The 15,696-nt window shown below is 52.6% G+C and overlaps 1 protein-coding gene across 1 annotated transcript in view; it reads right to left on the bottom strand.

Moving 5' to 3' along the window:
• The window catches only part of LOC111145509 (monocyte to macrophage differentiation associated 2), a 33,858-nt gene extending 19,172 nt beyond the window's left edge, over positions 1-14,686 (bottom strand). Inside the window, exon 1 of the mRNA XM_022500401.1 lies at positions 14,640-14,686. Within this exon, the coding sequence (XP_022356109.1) occupies positions 14,640-14,686 (47 nt within the window). The remainder of the gene's footprint in view (positions 1-14,639) is intronic.
• Between the last annotated feature and the right edge of the window lie 1,010 nt (positions 14,687-15,696).

Here is a 15,696-nt window from a genome sequence, read left to right as displayed (position 1 = left end):
TAATGGGGAGATTGGAGGATGGATGGGGGATGGGTGGGGGAAAATGGAGGGATGGATGGGGAATGGATGGGTGGGGGTTGGACAGATGGTGAGGGGATGGATGGGTAGATGGATGGAGGGGTGGGTGAGTATGTGAGTAGGAGAGATAGGCACATAGCTTGGTAGAAAAATAAGTGTATAGGTAGACGCAAAGTTGTCTGAATGGACGGAAGGATGGATGGCAGAAAATCTGTTTTCCAAGATGAACACCAAATCACTTTCAAGTGTTTCTTCAAGTAAATTATGCTTAGCTGAGGTTCAGTGTCCTGCCCAATATAACACTGGAGTCCCAGGAGGTGCCTGTCCCAGTCCTGTATTAAAATGGCAAGCGCTTTCCCTGCCCTCCTCCTGCCTGAGCCTTGCGGCAAAGTGAGCAGGTCCGAGATTCTGACTGCCCTCTTATACAAGGATTCAGAGACGTTGAACTACAGGCTAGGAAGTAGTGCCGCTGAGATGTGAGCCCAGACATTCAGACTGCTGGTTTATTCTTTGCACTGCACTCACGTCCCCTTTCAGCCCTGTCTGTGATTCTGCCATCAGTCTTTTACACGATAGTATAACATATCTGGGCATCCTCTCCAGGATGGAGAATCTGAAGGCAAAGAATGGAAGGGACAGAGCCCTCTCCCAGCTCCTAAAATCACTGCCTCATTGGCCAGTGGTCAGAGCAACCCTGGCCACAAGTGGCCCATGATCCCCAGTCCCCCACAAGCCCCAGCTTTGTCAGTCCCTCCTATCTTAGAAAGTCTAACACCAAGACTCAAAGATCTCATGCACCCGGGCAAAACCCTGGTCAACCCAGAGCACAACAAGAACAAAAAGAGCCTGTGTCCCAGGGGGACCTGCTTCTTTTGTTTCCTATCCCTGCCTTAGACGCCACAATTTTCCCCACCCCAAGAAAGCTCTCCCCATGGCCCATAGTCATCATGTTTCTGGGCCTCCCACATATCTTTTCTTCTGCCTAAAAATCCCTTCCCCTCTTCTCTAGCTGGAGAACTCCTATTCAGCCTTCAAAGCCCAGGTCCAAAGGCCCCTCTGAAAAGCTTTTCTTGATCCTTACACCCCCATCTGGACTGGAGAGTAAACAGCTTTCTCTCACCTGTAGGTCTCTGCACAAGCCGTTGCTGTCATGGACCCCTTCTTTCTCTTCCTGGGGCATTCCTAGGCAGAGAGAGTAGCTCCTTCCTTTGGACTCCCACAATTGCCCTTGCAACGCTTATCATAGCACCTGCGACATGGCCGTGGGTGCTTCAGGGTCGGTCTTGGCCCCCAAACTGCGAACAAGGGCCTGTCCCCGACTCACCTTCATCTTCCTGGTACCAGGGCACAGCCAGGCATGCGACAGGTAATGCCCATGTCAACTACCTGAATCGCCCATCATCTCAGTCAGTGTTTATGAAGTCATTACGACTTGAGAGATAACAAGTTAAGAAAAGTCCCGGCTTTTAAAATCTTCCAAAAATTTTGGAGCAGACAGACTTCTGAGACATCTGGGTCAATCCAGCCAGGATGAGAGGTTTGTCCAAGGTCATGCAACCTAAGAGACAGGCCCAGGAGCTGAACGGGAAAAGCAGAAGATGTGATGGGGAACCCTAGGGGAGAGACCTCGGGGAGAAGGGTGGGAAACACTACTTTTTTTCCCTTATATTTCTGCATGGTTTCACCGGCTCCAGTGTCCATCTACTACGTCAGTAATTTTTAAAAATCTCATCGAAAAAAACATCTTAAACATGGAAGTCCGTATTTGAAATCCGTATTTGAGACCAGGCGTTCTCAAAACGGCCGCATCAGAGTTAGGGGACGGAAGGGGCTGGTCGCAAGGAGAATGCTGGAAACTACCCAAAATGCTCATCCAGGGCAGGAGAGACAGAAACTGAGGGAGGCACACCACGGAACGGCAGACTGGGTGGACAGGCCAGCAGCTACACAGGGAACCCGGCGCACATCTCAGACTTGGCACTGGACCATGGTACCGCTCTTCGGTTCTATGTCTAGAAACTTCAAGAATCAGCAACAGGAGGCTTTGATGATAAAAACCTGGACAATGGGTACCCTCGGGAATGGGGGACAGCGACTGGAGCGCGCCTAAGAGGGGGGTGTCTGGCAACTGGCACTGTTTGACACCTTGATCTAGGTGCTGATTCCCCAGCGGGTCTGGGGTTCGAGCTAGAAGCCAAAGGCAGGCTCTCCTGTATGTTATCATCCCGCAGAAGCCCGCAGAGCAGCCCCACGCTCCCAAGGGCTAGGTCTGGGTGGGGTCTGAAAAGGGAAGCTTTTCGGGGTGCCTGGCTGGCTCAGTGAGTGAAGCATGGAATGCCTGATCTCAGGGTTGTGGGTTCAAGCCCTACACTAGGTGTAGAGATTACTTAAAAATAAAATCTTTTTAAAAAGAGGGGTGGGGGTTGCTTTCTGAACCATTTCTGCCCCAGGCAGGGCCGAAGGTGGCTGACCTGCCGGGTCCCCACCGCCTAGACCCCCAGCACATCCCAGCTGCTCACCTCCCCTCTTGTCAGGCCCAGCCTCAGAGCTGCTGCAGTTTCTCCCTCTCCTTCCAGCCCGGGCCCAGGGCTGTAGCCCCCAGAGAGAAGCAGCCCTCCTCTCCCAGGAAAACTAGAGCGGCCGGCCCTTCCGGACGGGGCCGTGCCTGGCAGTGGGCAGCCCTGGGATCCCAGGACAGAGGACTAAAGAGATGAGTCCAGGCTTCCACACAAAGGGGGATCTGTCTGTCTGTCCCACAGAGGCCAGGGCAGCCCAGGGCCAAGCTGGCCCTGGGCTCTGAGAGCCTCCCCTTCTCCAGCTTAGCCCCGGGATACTTCTTTGTGTCCATTCATGAATGCAGTCCCCTCCTGGGTGCAGACAGCATCTTGGCTCAGGCTTTGGGAGAGAGTTTTTGGACCAGTGCCTCCCCACAGTGGTCTCAAGATCAAAATCCCCGGGGAGAGCGAGTGGGAACAGGAAGGGGAAACTGAGGAAGGGATGGGAAGGGGACTGGGGAACTCTGTCACGGTCTGTAGTAGGGAACACAGGCTTCGGGGCATTCCACGTGGACAGCGCCTGGAGGTGTGTACCTGGTAGGCCTGGCCGGACAGACCTGGACAGACCCCAGCCCCAGCCCCAGCCCCGTACCCTCCCTGTGGCTCCCTAGGGAACGTCCTCCCCTCTGGGATAATGAGAGTCCCCATCCCTGAAGCAGGGACCACCCCTGTCCCCTGCCTCACTGAAGTTGCTGGAAGACAGCAAGTGAGAGACCTTTTGAACCAGAAATCCTAGGTTGGCTGGGGGGGGGGGGGCTTCCACAGTCCTTGCAATAAGAGGCAGAGGCAAGCCCACCCCCCACCCAAGTGTCCAATGGTTTACTGCCTGTGGCACTCGGCCTCTGCCAGGGACACAATGAGCCAAGGAGGGTGCCAGGCCTCTGTGCCCAGTGGGGAGCACCCAACGCATGCCCCACACGGTCTCCCAAGCAGAACCAGCTCGCTTCTTAACAAACCCCTCAGCGGTTGCGTGCCCTTCCCTGGGCTCATTCCCCACTCTCTTGATGTGCCTTGGGATCGCCTCTCACACTCGCTGCTTGCCTTTTGAGTCCTTGACTTGGGGTCTGCTGCTGGGGAGACCCAAACTAAGGCAGCTTCTCTGTGACTAAGAGTCGGCCTCTCAGGACACCAGCCACAAGATCCCTGGGCAAGCAAGCACCATCACTTCTCGGTGCGCCCAGTCCCATCTGGGGATGCTGTTGGGATACCAGAAGGCTTGTCTGTATAGCACTCCACGGTTCACAAGGCTCGCTCACACCCCATCCCCGGGCTCCTCCGGGCGACAGCTGCCTGAGCCTGGGACCCACACCTGCTCGGTTCACTGACGCTTTCCCTGGGGCAGAGCCTGAAATGAATCTGAAGTCACTCCTCAGCTCCCCTGCAAAGCCCTCGGAGCTTGCGGGGCCAGGGGGTGGGGGTGGGGGTGGGGCGATGCTTCCTAGCCCATTTTTCCAAAGAGGAATTGAGGCTCATAAAGGCGGCCAGCAGAGTACAGCCAGACCCTGACTTAGGGACGCTGGGATGCAAGGGCTCCTCGGTGACCATGGCTCTGGCTCTGCCACCAAAACGCGTGGCCCACAGCCTCCCCCAGACAAGGCCGCCCTGGCCTCCCTGACCCATCTGCATCCTGCGGTCTTCCCCTCCCTGCTGCCACGATGGGATTAGAATCCAGAACATCCCCCGTGAGAGCTCATGGAAAACATCCCTTTCACAGTGACGGCCCCTGGAACGACTAGCCCTGCCAACCTAGTGTCACCGATGGCCAACGGTCCAATGCACCCTCCCGGCACAGGCAGAACCACAGGAACTCCGAAGCAGAGGGCCAGGGATTTGCAGAAGCTGGATTTCCACCCAGCTCCATCCCCTATGACCAAGATTCAGGCACCCATCCCTGAACACGGAGGCTACCTGCTAGGAGATCTACACCTCTCTGGGACCAAATGCACACAGACACACACATGTGCACACACACACACACACACTCACAATCTTAGAATATCTACTCTACAAACAGACTCATTCATTCTGTCCTCCGGAGGCCTTTCTTGCCAAGAAATGAACCATGGTTTTCTCTTGGATGAATAACGAAGATCCCACCACTTGGGTACACTAAGTGCAGAGAAGTTTGGAGGGGGACGGTGCTGAGTGGCTGGATATTCAAAAGGAGCCAAGGGACCCCAAGATCAATCTTGGCATCAGCGGAAATGGGGCAGTCAGATGTCTAACACCCTCCCACCCCCGCCCCGGAGAGACGCACGGTGAAGTTTCTTGCCTTTCTGGCCAAGAACGTGATCCTGAACCTGATCTAGCCTCAACAGGTACGCTAGCTAACACAGCACGAACCACATGTGGTTAAGGAAATACACCTTCTCTAAAACTAGGTAAAGGTTATAATTCAAGCGCATCAATAGCACAAGGGAATTATTGCCAACGCTCACAGGTTAGGGAAAACCTGTCCTCACCAGCTAGAGATGTGCACTGAAATCAGACCCTCTGGGATCTGTCCTCAAATATGGTGGCAGAGAGAAGAGAGAGAGGAAGCAACTTTGGCAAAACGTTGGTAACTGTCAAGTTCAGGCTACAGGGCATCGGGGGCTCATTCTTCTCTCTGCTTTTATGAATGAAATTTCCCATCACGTGAGGACTGGAGTATTTACACAATCCCAAAGTAACCCCTCCCCGCAAAGGCTACCAATTACGGAAACCAACAATAACTTCTACAGACAGAAAAACCCGCAGGACATCAACGTGAGCAAGCGATTGGGGTTCACTGCCCGTTATGAGACGCCTAGAAAGACCGGCATCGCTTCCACCAAAAACACGAAGACCAAAAACACGGAGCCTCAGTCTAACCATGAGACCCCAAACGGAGCCCAGGGACCCCCACACACACACTGGGACAGCCTCCGGAACACCCAGCCTGGACACCTCGGAAACATGGACGTCTGACAGGAAGATGGGGGGTGAATTCTGGATTTGAGGAGGTTAAGGAAACAGCACAGGGCACCCCGAATCGGACCTGGCAGCTGGGACAGTGACCAGGCAAAGCGGTAAAGTCAGAATCTGGAAGACTCATGAAATAACCGTGCATCAATGCTCACATTCCTTTTTTTTTCTCCTCTTTCCCTCGCATTTAATAAATGACCTACACGTGTCCCCGTTTTCAGCTAGGTTTCATTTATTTATTTATCTTCTTTTTTTCATCGTGGTAAAATATTCTCAATGTAGAATTTACTGTCTTAACCAGTTTTCAGGGTCCAGTTCAGGGGTGATAAGCACATTCACCCTGTTGAGAAGCCGCCACCACCGTCAGGCTCCGGAATGTTCCATCCCCCCACACTGAGACTCTGTCCCCAGGACACACTGACCCCCACCCCCTCCTCAGTAGGAGCAACAAGCTGCTATCCTATCTGATGGCACTCAGGCACTCACTTTCCTTTTCGGCCTCACCTTCCTCCTCTCACTCCACTGGGCTCAGGTGGAACCACACACCATCACCCCCGCCAAGCCATGCCTGACTCCCAAACTCCATGCTCCAAAGGATCTAGACTTGACATAGCCCTTCCCCCGGACCCCGGTGACAGGCTCAGGAGTGGCCATGGCATCCAAGCCAGGACACAGACACTCGAGTCCAGGACAGTGGTGATCCTGCCAGGAAAGAGAAACTCTGGGTCCACAAAGGCTGCAAGCAGTCCAGACAATGCAGCCCCCAGAGGAAAGAGAGCCCAGAGACAAAGAGAGACAGACAGCCCGGGTCCTCTTTGAGACCCTGGATCCAGCTGCACCTGAACCCAGACACTCCTGAACTTTTCAGTTCTGGACACACACTCATTTCTTTTTTCTGATGTTCCCTTCTCTCTCCTCGTCGTCCTCCTTCCTCTCCTTGTTCTCATCCTCCTTCTCTCTCTCCTCCTTCCTCTTCCTTCTCTCTTCCTCTGTCCTGCCTTCCTTCTCGCTCCTCTAAATCAGTTCAAGTTGAGGTTTTCTGTTATTACTTATGACTGAGAGTACCTGGCTGACCCTCAAGCACCTCCCTCCCCCCGGCCCCAGGCACTCGAGTAGAAACCGTGCCCCTCTTTCCCTGCATGCTTGTCGACATCTCAATTCTGCATTCACTCACATGGTATTATTAGGAAACTGAGTCCTTCCCTAAAGCATGAGCTTCCATATGTCTGGGATGGAGCCCGTGATTCTGCATTTCTGACAAGCACTAGATGACACCAGTGTAACTGATCCACGGAGAATGCTGCAGAATGGCCTTAGAGGGTCCCACTCTCGCCAACACCCACAAACCAATTTAAAGGAGCCTCATGCATCTGGGTCACGGGGGATCCAGTGCTCACCACTGGCAACAGTCCGAGCTATCGCCCCAGCCATCCACTTTATAACTAACCCAGGCAAGCCCCAGGAGGGGACTTCTCCACCTCTCTTGTCCCGTGTCCTCGAGACCAAAGACAGTTGCAAACCCATACAGTGGAGTACTGTTCAGCCCTAAAGAGGAAGGAAATTCAGACACAAGGGATGAACCTTGTGGACTTTCTGCAGAGTGAAATGAGCCAGTCACAAAAGGACAAACGCTGTATGACTCCACTTATGAGAGATCCCCAGAGTCATCGGAGTCCCAGAGACAGTGGTGGTGGTGCCAGGGCCTGGGGGAGGGGAGGCAGGAAGGGAGTATCTGATGGGAACAGAGTGGGAGTGATGACACACAGCGATGTGAATGAACTTTATGCCCCTGAACTGGACACCTAAAAACAGCTAAGATGGTAAATGTAATGTTAGGTATACTTTATCACATTAAGAAAGAAAAGACCGCATCCACGTGCTGTGGAGGTCTGTGGGTGACACCAGATAGCGGGGAGGGCATGGGCAGCCCCAGTGCTGAGGTCAGAGGGAAGCCCCATTAACCCATCCATCCAAGCCTTGCTCTCGGAGACACGGCGTACGGGTTCCTGCCTGAGAGTCACTGCCCAGCAGTCTCAGCCACCATGTCCTGCTCTGCCCATGGTTCCAGGCTCTGGAGACACTCAGGACCTAACCCAGAAATCCCAACAGGGGCACATGGCAGCCAAGGAACACCATGCATGATTAATAAATTCGTATCAACCCTGAACTTGCCCTCGTCGGGGCCCGATGTGCCTACCAGAGGCATGATACCTACTCTTCACCTTGGCTCTGGAGGTGAGAAGTTTCCTTTTCATAAGAGGAGACTCAATCACATTTGCAAAAAAAAAAAAAAAAATCAAAATACTTGAGCTGTACTTAAGCACTTAAATAAACAAAATACAAATACTTTATTTTACGTACTTTCTGACTTCAAGTTTTATGCTTATTAATCTTCATTTGTATTTTGCCTTTCAAATTTAAGAAAAGTTTGGATACTCTAAAATAAAAATAAGGGGTTTTTTTTCAATTTTTTTATATTTGGTTTACTTTAGAGTTGTGGGGTATTTTTTATTTTTATTTATTTATTTCTTTAAGATTTTATTTACTTGACAAAGAAAGAGAGAGCACACGCAGGGGGAGCAGGAGAGGGAGAAGCAGACTCCTTGTTGAGCAGGGAGCCCAATATGGGACTCGATCCCAGAACCCCAGGATCATGACCTGAGCGAAGGCAGACACTTATTAACCAACTGAGTCATCCAGGCGCCCCAAGATTTGAATTTAAATAACCACAGGTAGGGGCAGATGGGTGGTTCAGTTGGTTAAGTGTCTACCTTTTGGTCTCAGCTCAAGTCTTGATCTCAGGGTTGTGAGTTCAAGCCCAGCGTCGCACTCCATGCTGGGCATGGAGCTGACTTTAATTACTTAATTAATTTAAATAAATAAATAAATAAAGAGCCACAGGTGGCCTAGTGCGACTGCCTTGGATTGCACAACTCTAGACGATTACTAGAACCCAACTTTAGGGAAAACCTTGAGTGGAAGTAACATAATTAATGATTTTGCTGCAATGAAGAGAAAAATAACTGGTATGAAATATACAGCAATTAACAAATTATGCATGCCTCTATCTTACTCCCCACCCAGGCACGGCTGGCCCAGCCATAAACGCGAAGGCACCCACAGCCAGCCTTCAACCACCCGACGGCCACGCTTTACCAGAGTGTTCCATTTTTGTCATTATAGAAGTGTATTTGCCCAAGAGGACAGAACCTGTTTTGTTGAAAAGCCTATTAGCTAGATTTTCAATTTAAAATATTCAGACATATGGTGTGTGGGCTTCCCGTGGGACACTTGCTCTGGCCCCACCAATGCTCAGGTGAACGAAGCAGGCTGCACACAGAGGGCATGAGCTCTGGCCCTATGCCACAAACACAGGTGACCGTAGGGATCGTGATCCCCATGGTTGTGTGGGAGGCAGAAAAGGAAAGCATGGTCCAGGTGTGAACCTCACTATGTGCTCTGGGACCAGGGGCAAACCATGTAAGGATAAAAAACAGTAACTTCTGGGGCACCTGGGTGGCTCAATGGGTTAAAGCCTCTGCCTTCAGCTCCGGTCATGATCCCAGGGTCCTGGGATCGAGCCCCACATCGGGCTCTCTGCTCGGCGGGACCCTGCTTCCTCCTCTCTCTCTCTGCCTGCCTCTCTGCCTACTTGTGATCTCTGCCTGTCAAATAAATAAATAAAATCTATAAAAAAAACAAAACAAAACAGTAACTTCTCCCCCCACAGTTAAGGGCCGAAGGAGATGGTGAAAGGAAGGTGCACGGTCCAAGAAGGGTGCCATGGCTCGGTGACTAAGTTGCCTACTTAAAAGAACCCAGCAAAGAGATGAGCAGAATCAGAACACAAGCTCCAAGCTCCTTCCATTCCCACTCCCCAAGGACACCGCTGTGGGAAGAGCTGGGCCCTGACCTTCACGTGGCCTTAGTGGCAACTTCAAACCCGTGGCAAGAACAGCGCGATGGGGGCCAGTCCTGGGGGCACCCCAAGACCTGGTCCTTATAAACTGGGCAGTCAATGAGCATCACAGCGAACTGAGACCCACAGGAGTTGGCTAATGCCCAGAGGTTAATTTCCTTGCCCAAAGGCGCACAGCCACTAGTCATTCACCAGATCTAACTGGTACCTACTCAGATGACAGGTGCTATTCTGGGCCCCAGGGAGGCAACAATGGGCAAAGACAGGGAGGATGACACTTCCCAGCCTCCCTTGCAGGAAGGCGTGGCCACATGCGTAAGTCTCCCCCTGGGAATGGGAACTGTCTCGTAGGACACGGAGAATCCAGCTTGGTTTTCTTCCCAAGTCAAGAATTAGAACACTGCCAGGACCCAGAAGCACCCTGTGTATTCCCCCCTCCCTTAGAGGTAGCCACTGAGCTGATTTTGCAATAATCGTGTTCTGGCTTTCCACGGACCTTCCTTCCTCTGCATTCCTAAACGACAGTTGGTTTGCATGCTTTTAAGCGTTGAATGATGGGATTCATACCTTCGTGTTTTGCTATCACTCAACACGTCTACGAGATCTATCTACACGGCTGCCTGAATGGGAAAGTCACTCTCCTTGCAGGGTCTTTATGGATATCCACCATGCTACCAATGACGTTTGGGATGTCTCCAGGTCTTGCTTATCACGAACGACGCTGCTGAGAAAATTCTTATCTGTTTCCAGTGACGCACGTGTGCACAGGTTTCTCCAGGGAAGACCCCCAATGAAAACGAGCAGTTTTTCATATCCTCACGGCTCATTCGTGCTCTCTTCTCTCTCTTTGTGTTCGTTTGCAAAACGATTGGTCTTTTTACACTTTCTGTCCTCTTGTTTGTTTGTTTTTTTTTTTCATTGTAGTTGTTTACATGTTCTGGATGTTAATTATCTTGGTGGGTAAATGTGCTGCAAATATATCCTTCAAATTTGCAGCTCGTCTTCTACTTTCCTTTTTTTTTTTTTAAGACTTTATTTATTTATTTTAACAGAGAGAGAGAGAGAGAGAGAGGTCACAAGTAGGCAGAGAGGCAGGCAGAGGAAGAGGGGGAAACAGGCTCAATCCCAGGACCCTGAGATCATGACCTGAGCCGAAGGCAGAGGCTTTAACCCACTGAGCCACCCAGGCACTCCTGTCTTCTACTTTCTTCATGGCATTTTTCAGTGAATAGAAATCCGTAATTGTTAATGCAGTCTGGTTTACCCATCTACCCTGTAATGGTCTTAACTTTTTGTGCCTTCAGAAATCTTTACCTAACATGAAATCCAAAAGATGGTCTTTCCTATTATCTAAAAGTTTTCATTTTTAAAAAAATTTCACTTCTAAGATTTTTAATCCATCCAGAAATGCAGTAGGGCTCCAGTTTCACTGTTTCTGTCTGGATAACGAATTGTCTCAGTACCGTTTATTCAATGGACGAGCCTTGCCTTGTCTGATCAGCAATACTACCTTTCTCAAAAAATCAATGTCTTTATCGGCATGAATCTGTTTCTGGCCTCTTTATTCTGTTCCACTGGCCAATCTGCACCAACACTACAGTTTTAATTCCTATAGCTTCATGATAAATGTATTTCTTGATCTAGGCAGACCATTCAAGGGTTCCGGTTAGAACCTGAAAGATGAGCCGGTCCAACCACCCAATGCAAAACAGAGGCTCAACAAGGAAAAACATCTTCTACGGTATCACACAGCATTTAACTAGGAACAAGGTTAAGGCTGAATGGTTGTGTTCTCCCTCCTCCCCACAAAAAATTCTTTTCTTTTTTTTTAGAGATTTTATTTATTTATTTATTTGACAGAGAGAGTGAGATCACAAGTAGCAGAGAGGTAGAGAGCAGAGCAGAGAGCCTGATGTGGGACTCAATCCCAGGACCCTGAGATCATGACCTGAGCCAAAGGCAGAGGCTTAACCCACTGAGCCACCCAGGTGCCCCCCAACACACAAAAAATTCTTTTTTTTTTAAGTTTTTTTTTTTTTAAGATTTTATTTATTTGACAGAGAGAGATCACAAGTGGGCAGAGAGGCAAGCAGAGAGAGAGAGAGAGGAGGAAGCAGGCTGCCTGCAGAGCAGAGAGCCCGATGTGGGACTCGATCCCAGGACCCTGAGATCACGACCTGAGCCGAAGGCAGAGGCTTAACCCACTGAGACACCCAGGCGCCCCCCCACACAAAAAAAATTCTTATGCTGAAATCTAATTTCCAGTGTGATGGCATCTGGAGGTGGGACGTGTAGGGCATAATTAATTCAAGGGGGTGGGGCCCTCATGAATGAGATTGGTGCCCTTCTAAGAGGCCAGAGAGCGGGCTCCTTCTCTTTCTGCCACATGAAGATACAATGAGAAGTCTGTAGTCTGCAACCCAAAAGATGGCCCTCACCGGGACCCAATCATGCTGGCACCCTGATCTCAGACCTCCAGCCTCCAGAACTACGAGAAATCATTTTCTATTGTTTATAAGCCATCAGTCTACGGTGCTTCCTTACAGCAGCCCGAACTGAATGAGACAAACGCACATGTCTCATCCTGGAAGATATTCCTGTGCTATTGAATACGGCAGCTGCTGGGCACGTCGGGCTCTTGAGCACTTGAAAAATAGCTAGTCCAAACCGAGACGGGCCATAAGTATAAAATACACAAATAGATCTCAAAGACTTGCTGAGAGAATGTAATGAAAAGAGAATGTTAAGTACCTCATGAATGATCCATTCATATAGATTACATGTTGAAATGCAACATTTTGCATATTAAGGATCAACTATAATACATTCTTTAAATTAATTTCACTGTGTTTTGCCTTTTTATGACAATGAGATAGAAAATCAGTCACACATTAAATTGAATAGCTACTAAAAAACGTACAATTACGCATGTGGCTGGTGTGACGTTTCTACTGGATGACGCTAGCTCACACTATTAAAGTCACTCAATCAGGAAGCCTTTATTAAGGACCTAACTTGTGGGCTGCACCAGGGTAAGGGCCATGCCATGAGGAAGGGAACAGAAATAGTTCTAATCAATGTCCTCTACTTCCTCCCTGGACTTGTCACCCATAGAACGGAAAAAGCTCCTGGTCCAGCCCCTGGACCAGCTGGAGAGCTCTAACCCAGCCAGGGAGGGCAGCACCAGAGTCCAAATCTACAGCTCATTCAGAACAACCCTCCTGTCCTTACAAATCAACCAGCGGAGATCCAGAGAAGTTGAGACACTGACCTGAGACCACACAGCAGATGCAGGACAGGCGAAGGCCCATGGTACAGGCTTCAGAGCTCATTCTGTGCCTGTCTGCACCTGAGGCCTCAAGTCCCGGAATCTTCCCTTTCCTTCCAGCAAACCCTCTACCAACTTATACCTCATAATAGCATACAGGACCGTTGAGAACACGCCTTTGAAAAATCCAAGTGCCCATATCAGAGAGGATTCCATGGATTTGGGCAGCCAGTCCCTCCCACCTTCCAGCCAAATGAAAAACCACAAGAACTTCCCCATGTGCCCCCTTCCAGTGGGACTCCCCAACCTTACGAAGAAGACATGCACAGCCTCCCCCCTACCCATGCCATGCTCAGCCTGGACATCTCTGATCAAGCTCTGCCATCTGACCAGAACTTGTGGAGACCTCCTGGGGACAGGGACCCTCAGCAATTGTCAGGAGACAATGAGCCATATAGACGTAGCTATCAAAAATGATGCCACTCTGGGGGTGCCTGGGTGGCTCAGTGGGTTAAAGCCTCTGCCTTCAGCTCAGGTCATGATCTCAGGGTCCTGGGATCGAGCCCGGTATCAGGCTCTTTGCCCAGCAGGGAGCCTGTTTCTCTCTCTCTCTCTCTCTCTCTCTGGCTGCCTCTCTGCCTACTTGTGGTCTTTCTCTGTCAAATAAATAAATGGGATCTTTAAAAAAAAAAAAAAATGATGCCACTCTGTCTCAAATTCACCCCCTGCCCATCCCACCCAGAAGCAGCAGACCCAAGGGGGAGGGCAAAAAGTCAGCAAAGCAGGCTGGGTGCCCCCCTGGGTGCCCAAGCACAGGCAAACGCCCACACTCCTGGAACAGCTTGTCCTCCCTCCAGACCTCTAGGGGCTGAGGGCTACTTCCAGGAAGGGTTTTCCTGCCAGCTTTCAGGCAAGCAGACCCCAAAAAATCTCAGAGAAACTTAATGGTTATGAACCTCCCCCATTTAACTTGTAATCAGTGCAAAGGGGAGCTTGGCTTCCACTCCGCAGTCCGGCGGAGCGGGGAGTGGGGGGGTAGTATCTGCCATCACCATTTTAGGAGAAACTGAGCCTCAGGACTGTGAAAAAGCCGAGATGGACAAGCAGCTCTCCCTGGGTTCTAAGCCTCAGTTTCCCCACCTAAAAAGAGCTTTAAACTCATTCCTCCAGTTGCCATGGGGGCGGTGAAGGCTGGGGGGGGAAAGGAGTGGGGGCGCGGTGAGAGGAACAGTGAGGGGAAGGCAAGGGCAGTGTAGGGGGTACTGGGGGAACACCGCTGGGGCGTGCTAACACCTTTTCTCATTAACAAAAACGCCGGATAAAAACTGAGCGATTACTCTGCTCCGGGAGCCACGCAAAGTGCCTCACGGGGTCCCCAGGGACGGGGACGTACATTATCCCCGTTTTGCAGACCTGGAAATTGAGGTTCCGGGAGGTGAAGCGACTCGCCTCAGGGCTCGCCGCTAGGAGAGCAGGCGCTGGGAACCCGCGCTCCTCCCGCTCCGGGGCGCAAAGCTGGGCGCCGAGACTCTCACAAAGACCGCCAAGTCTCCTTTCTGGTTTCTTCCGGCCGGGGCTAGGGTCCATTTGTCAACTCGAATTCTCCGCGCGGCGGGGGGAGTGAAGCCGGCGGCGCGGGGCCGGGAGAGAGCCTCGGCCGCCCCTCCCCGCGCATCCCCTTCCGGCGCCCCCACCCCGCGCGCGCGTCCCCTTCCCCGCGCGCCCCTCCCGGTGCGGTCCGCTCCCCGCGCGCCCCCTCCCCGCGCGTCCCCCTCCCGCGCGCGTCCCCTTCCCGGCTCGCCCCCTCCCCTCCCCTTCTCCCCACGCGCCCGTCCCCGCGCGCGTTCCCTTTCCCGCGCGCGTTCCCTTCCCCGCGCGCCCCTCCCCGCACGCCCCCTCTCCTCCCCTTCTCCCCGCGCGCCCCCAACCTCACCTCGCGTACTTCGTCTTCTGGAAATCCAGGAGCCGCGGAGCGAACATCGCGGCGGTTCCATCAGCACCCAGCCCAAGGCTCCGACAACCCGCGCGAGGAGGGAGCGCGGGAGGCAGGGAGGGAGGCGCGGGGCGCGGGAGCAGCAGGTAGGCGGGCGCGGGGCGGGGGCCGGCCGGGGGGCGCGCGGAGCCCGAGCTGGAGCCGAGCCGAGCCGGAGCCCGAGACGCCGACGCCAAATCCCTAGCAGATGGGGCGGGGGCGGAGCCGGCGTGGGGGGGGGCTCCGGGCCAATCGCCTTAGTCCCCTCGGCCGCGGCCCCCTCCCGGTGCCCCGCAGACCCCTCCTGCCCTGGCTGGCTGGGGGAGGAGGAGGGGCGATAGGGAGGGATGGGGGCTTCCCCTTGGAGCCCCTATCCCTCCCTCTCCCGGTGTGCCCTCCCCCGGTAGTTTCCAGAGCGAGGTCACGGCCTGCTAGACGGAGCCCCGCTGTCCTCGGTCGGGACTGGGCTGGAAAGGGAGCGGACACCGCTGGCGCGCCAGGCGTTCAGGCCCCCGGCGTGGCCGGCCGGGGGAGTGGACTTGTAGCTCGCGCTTCCCCCAAGGCCAGCGCCTGCTGCTTCCGAGCGCCTGCGAGGCTCGACGGCCCAGGGGATCCGCCCGGGAATGGCCGCAGTCTCTGGCGGAACCTCTCAACTCCCAGAGACTGTGACTCTAGGGACCCTCACGACCCCCAGACAGGGGCACGCGCATTTTAATGTCGGATCGCAGCGTACCCACGATCTGCCCACTCACCCACCCCCCATCTTCTACGAAATCCAGCTCTCTCCTTTAGGAGACCTTGGTTCGGATTATAGGCTGTGGGAAACCACCAACAGGAGCGGATGACACTTTTGGGGACTGAGGGAAGCAGAAGAGCCTTCACCATGGAAGGACAGGTGTCTAAACTGAAAGGCAGGCACCTCCTTCCCCACTCCTCTCTCTTCCCTTCGCTTCCCAAACCCCAGCTCCCTGCGATTTTAAATAACAAGGCTTTCTTTGAGATCCTAGTACACATTCAG

Source organism: Enhydra lutris, unplaced genomic scaffold (assembly GCF_002288905.1).
Source record: "Enhydra lutris kenyoni isolate GAN:26980312 unplaced genomic scaffold, ASM228890v2 scaffoldscaffold13, whole genome shotgun sequence".
In the NCBI taxonomy this organism is placed as follows: Eukaryota; Metazoa; Chordata; class Mammalia; order Carnivora; family Mustelidae; genus Enhydra; species Enhydra lutris.
Note: the sequence above shows the minus strand (reverse complement) of the source record. Positions and strands in the feature narration are given on the sequence as shown.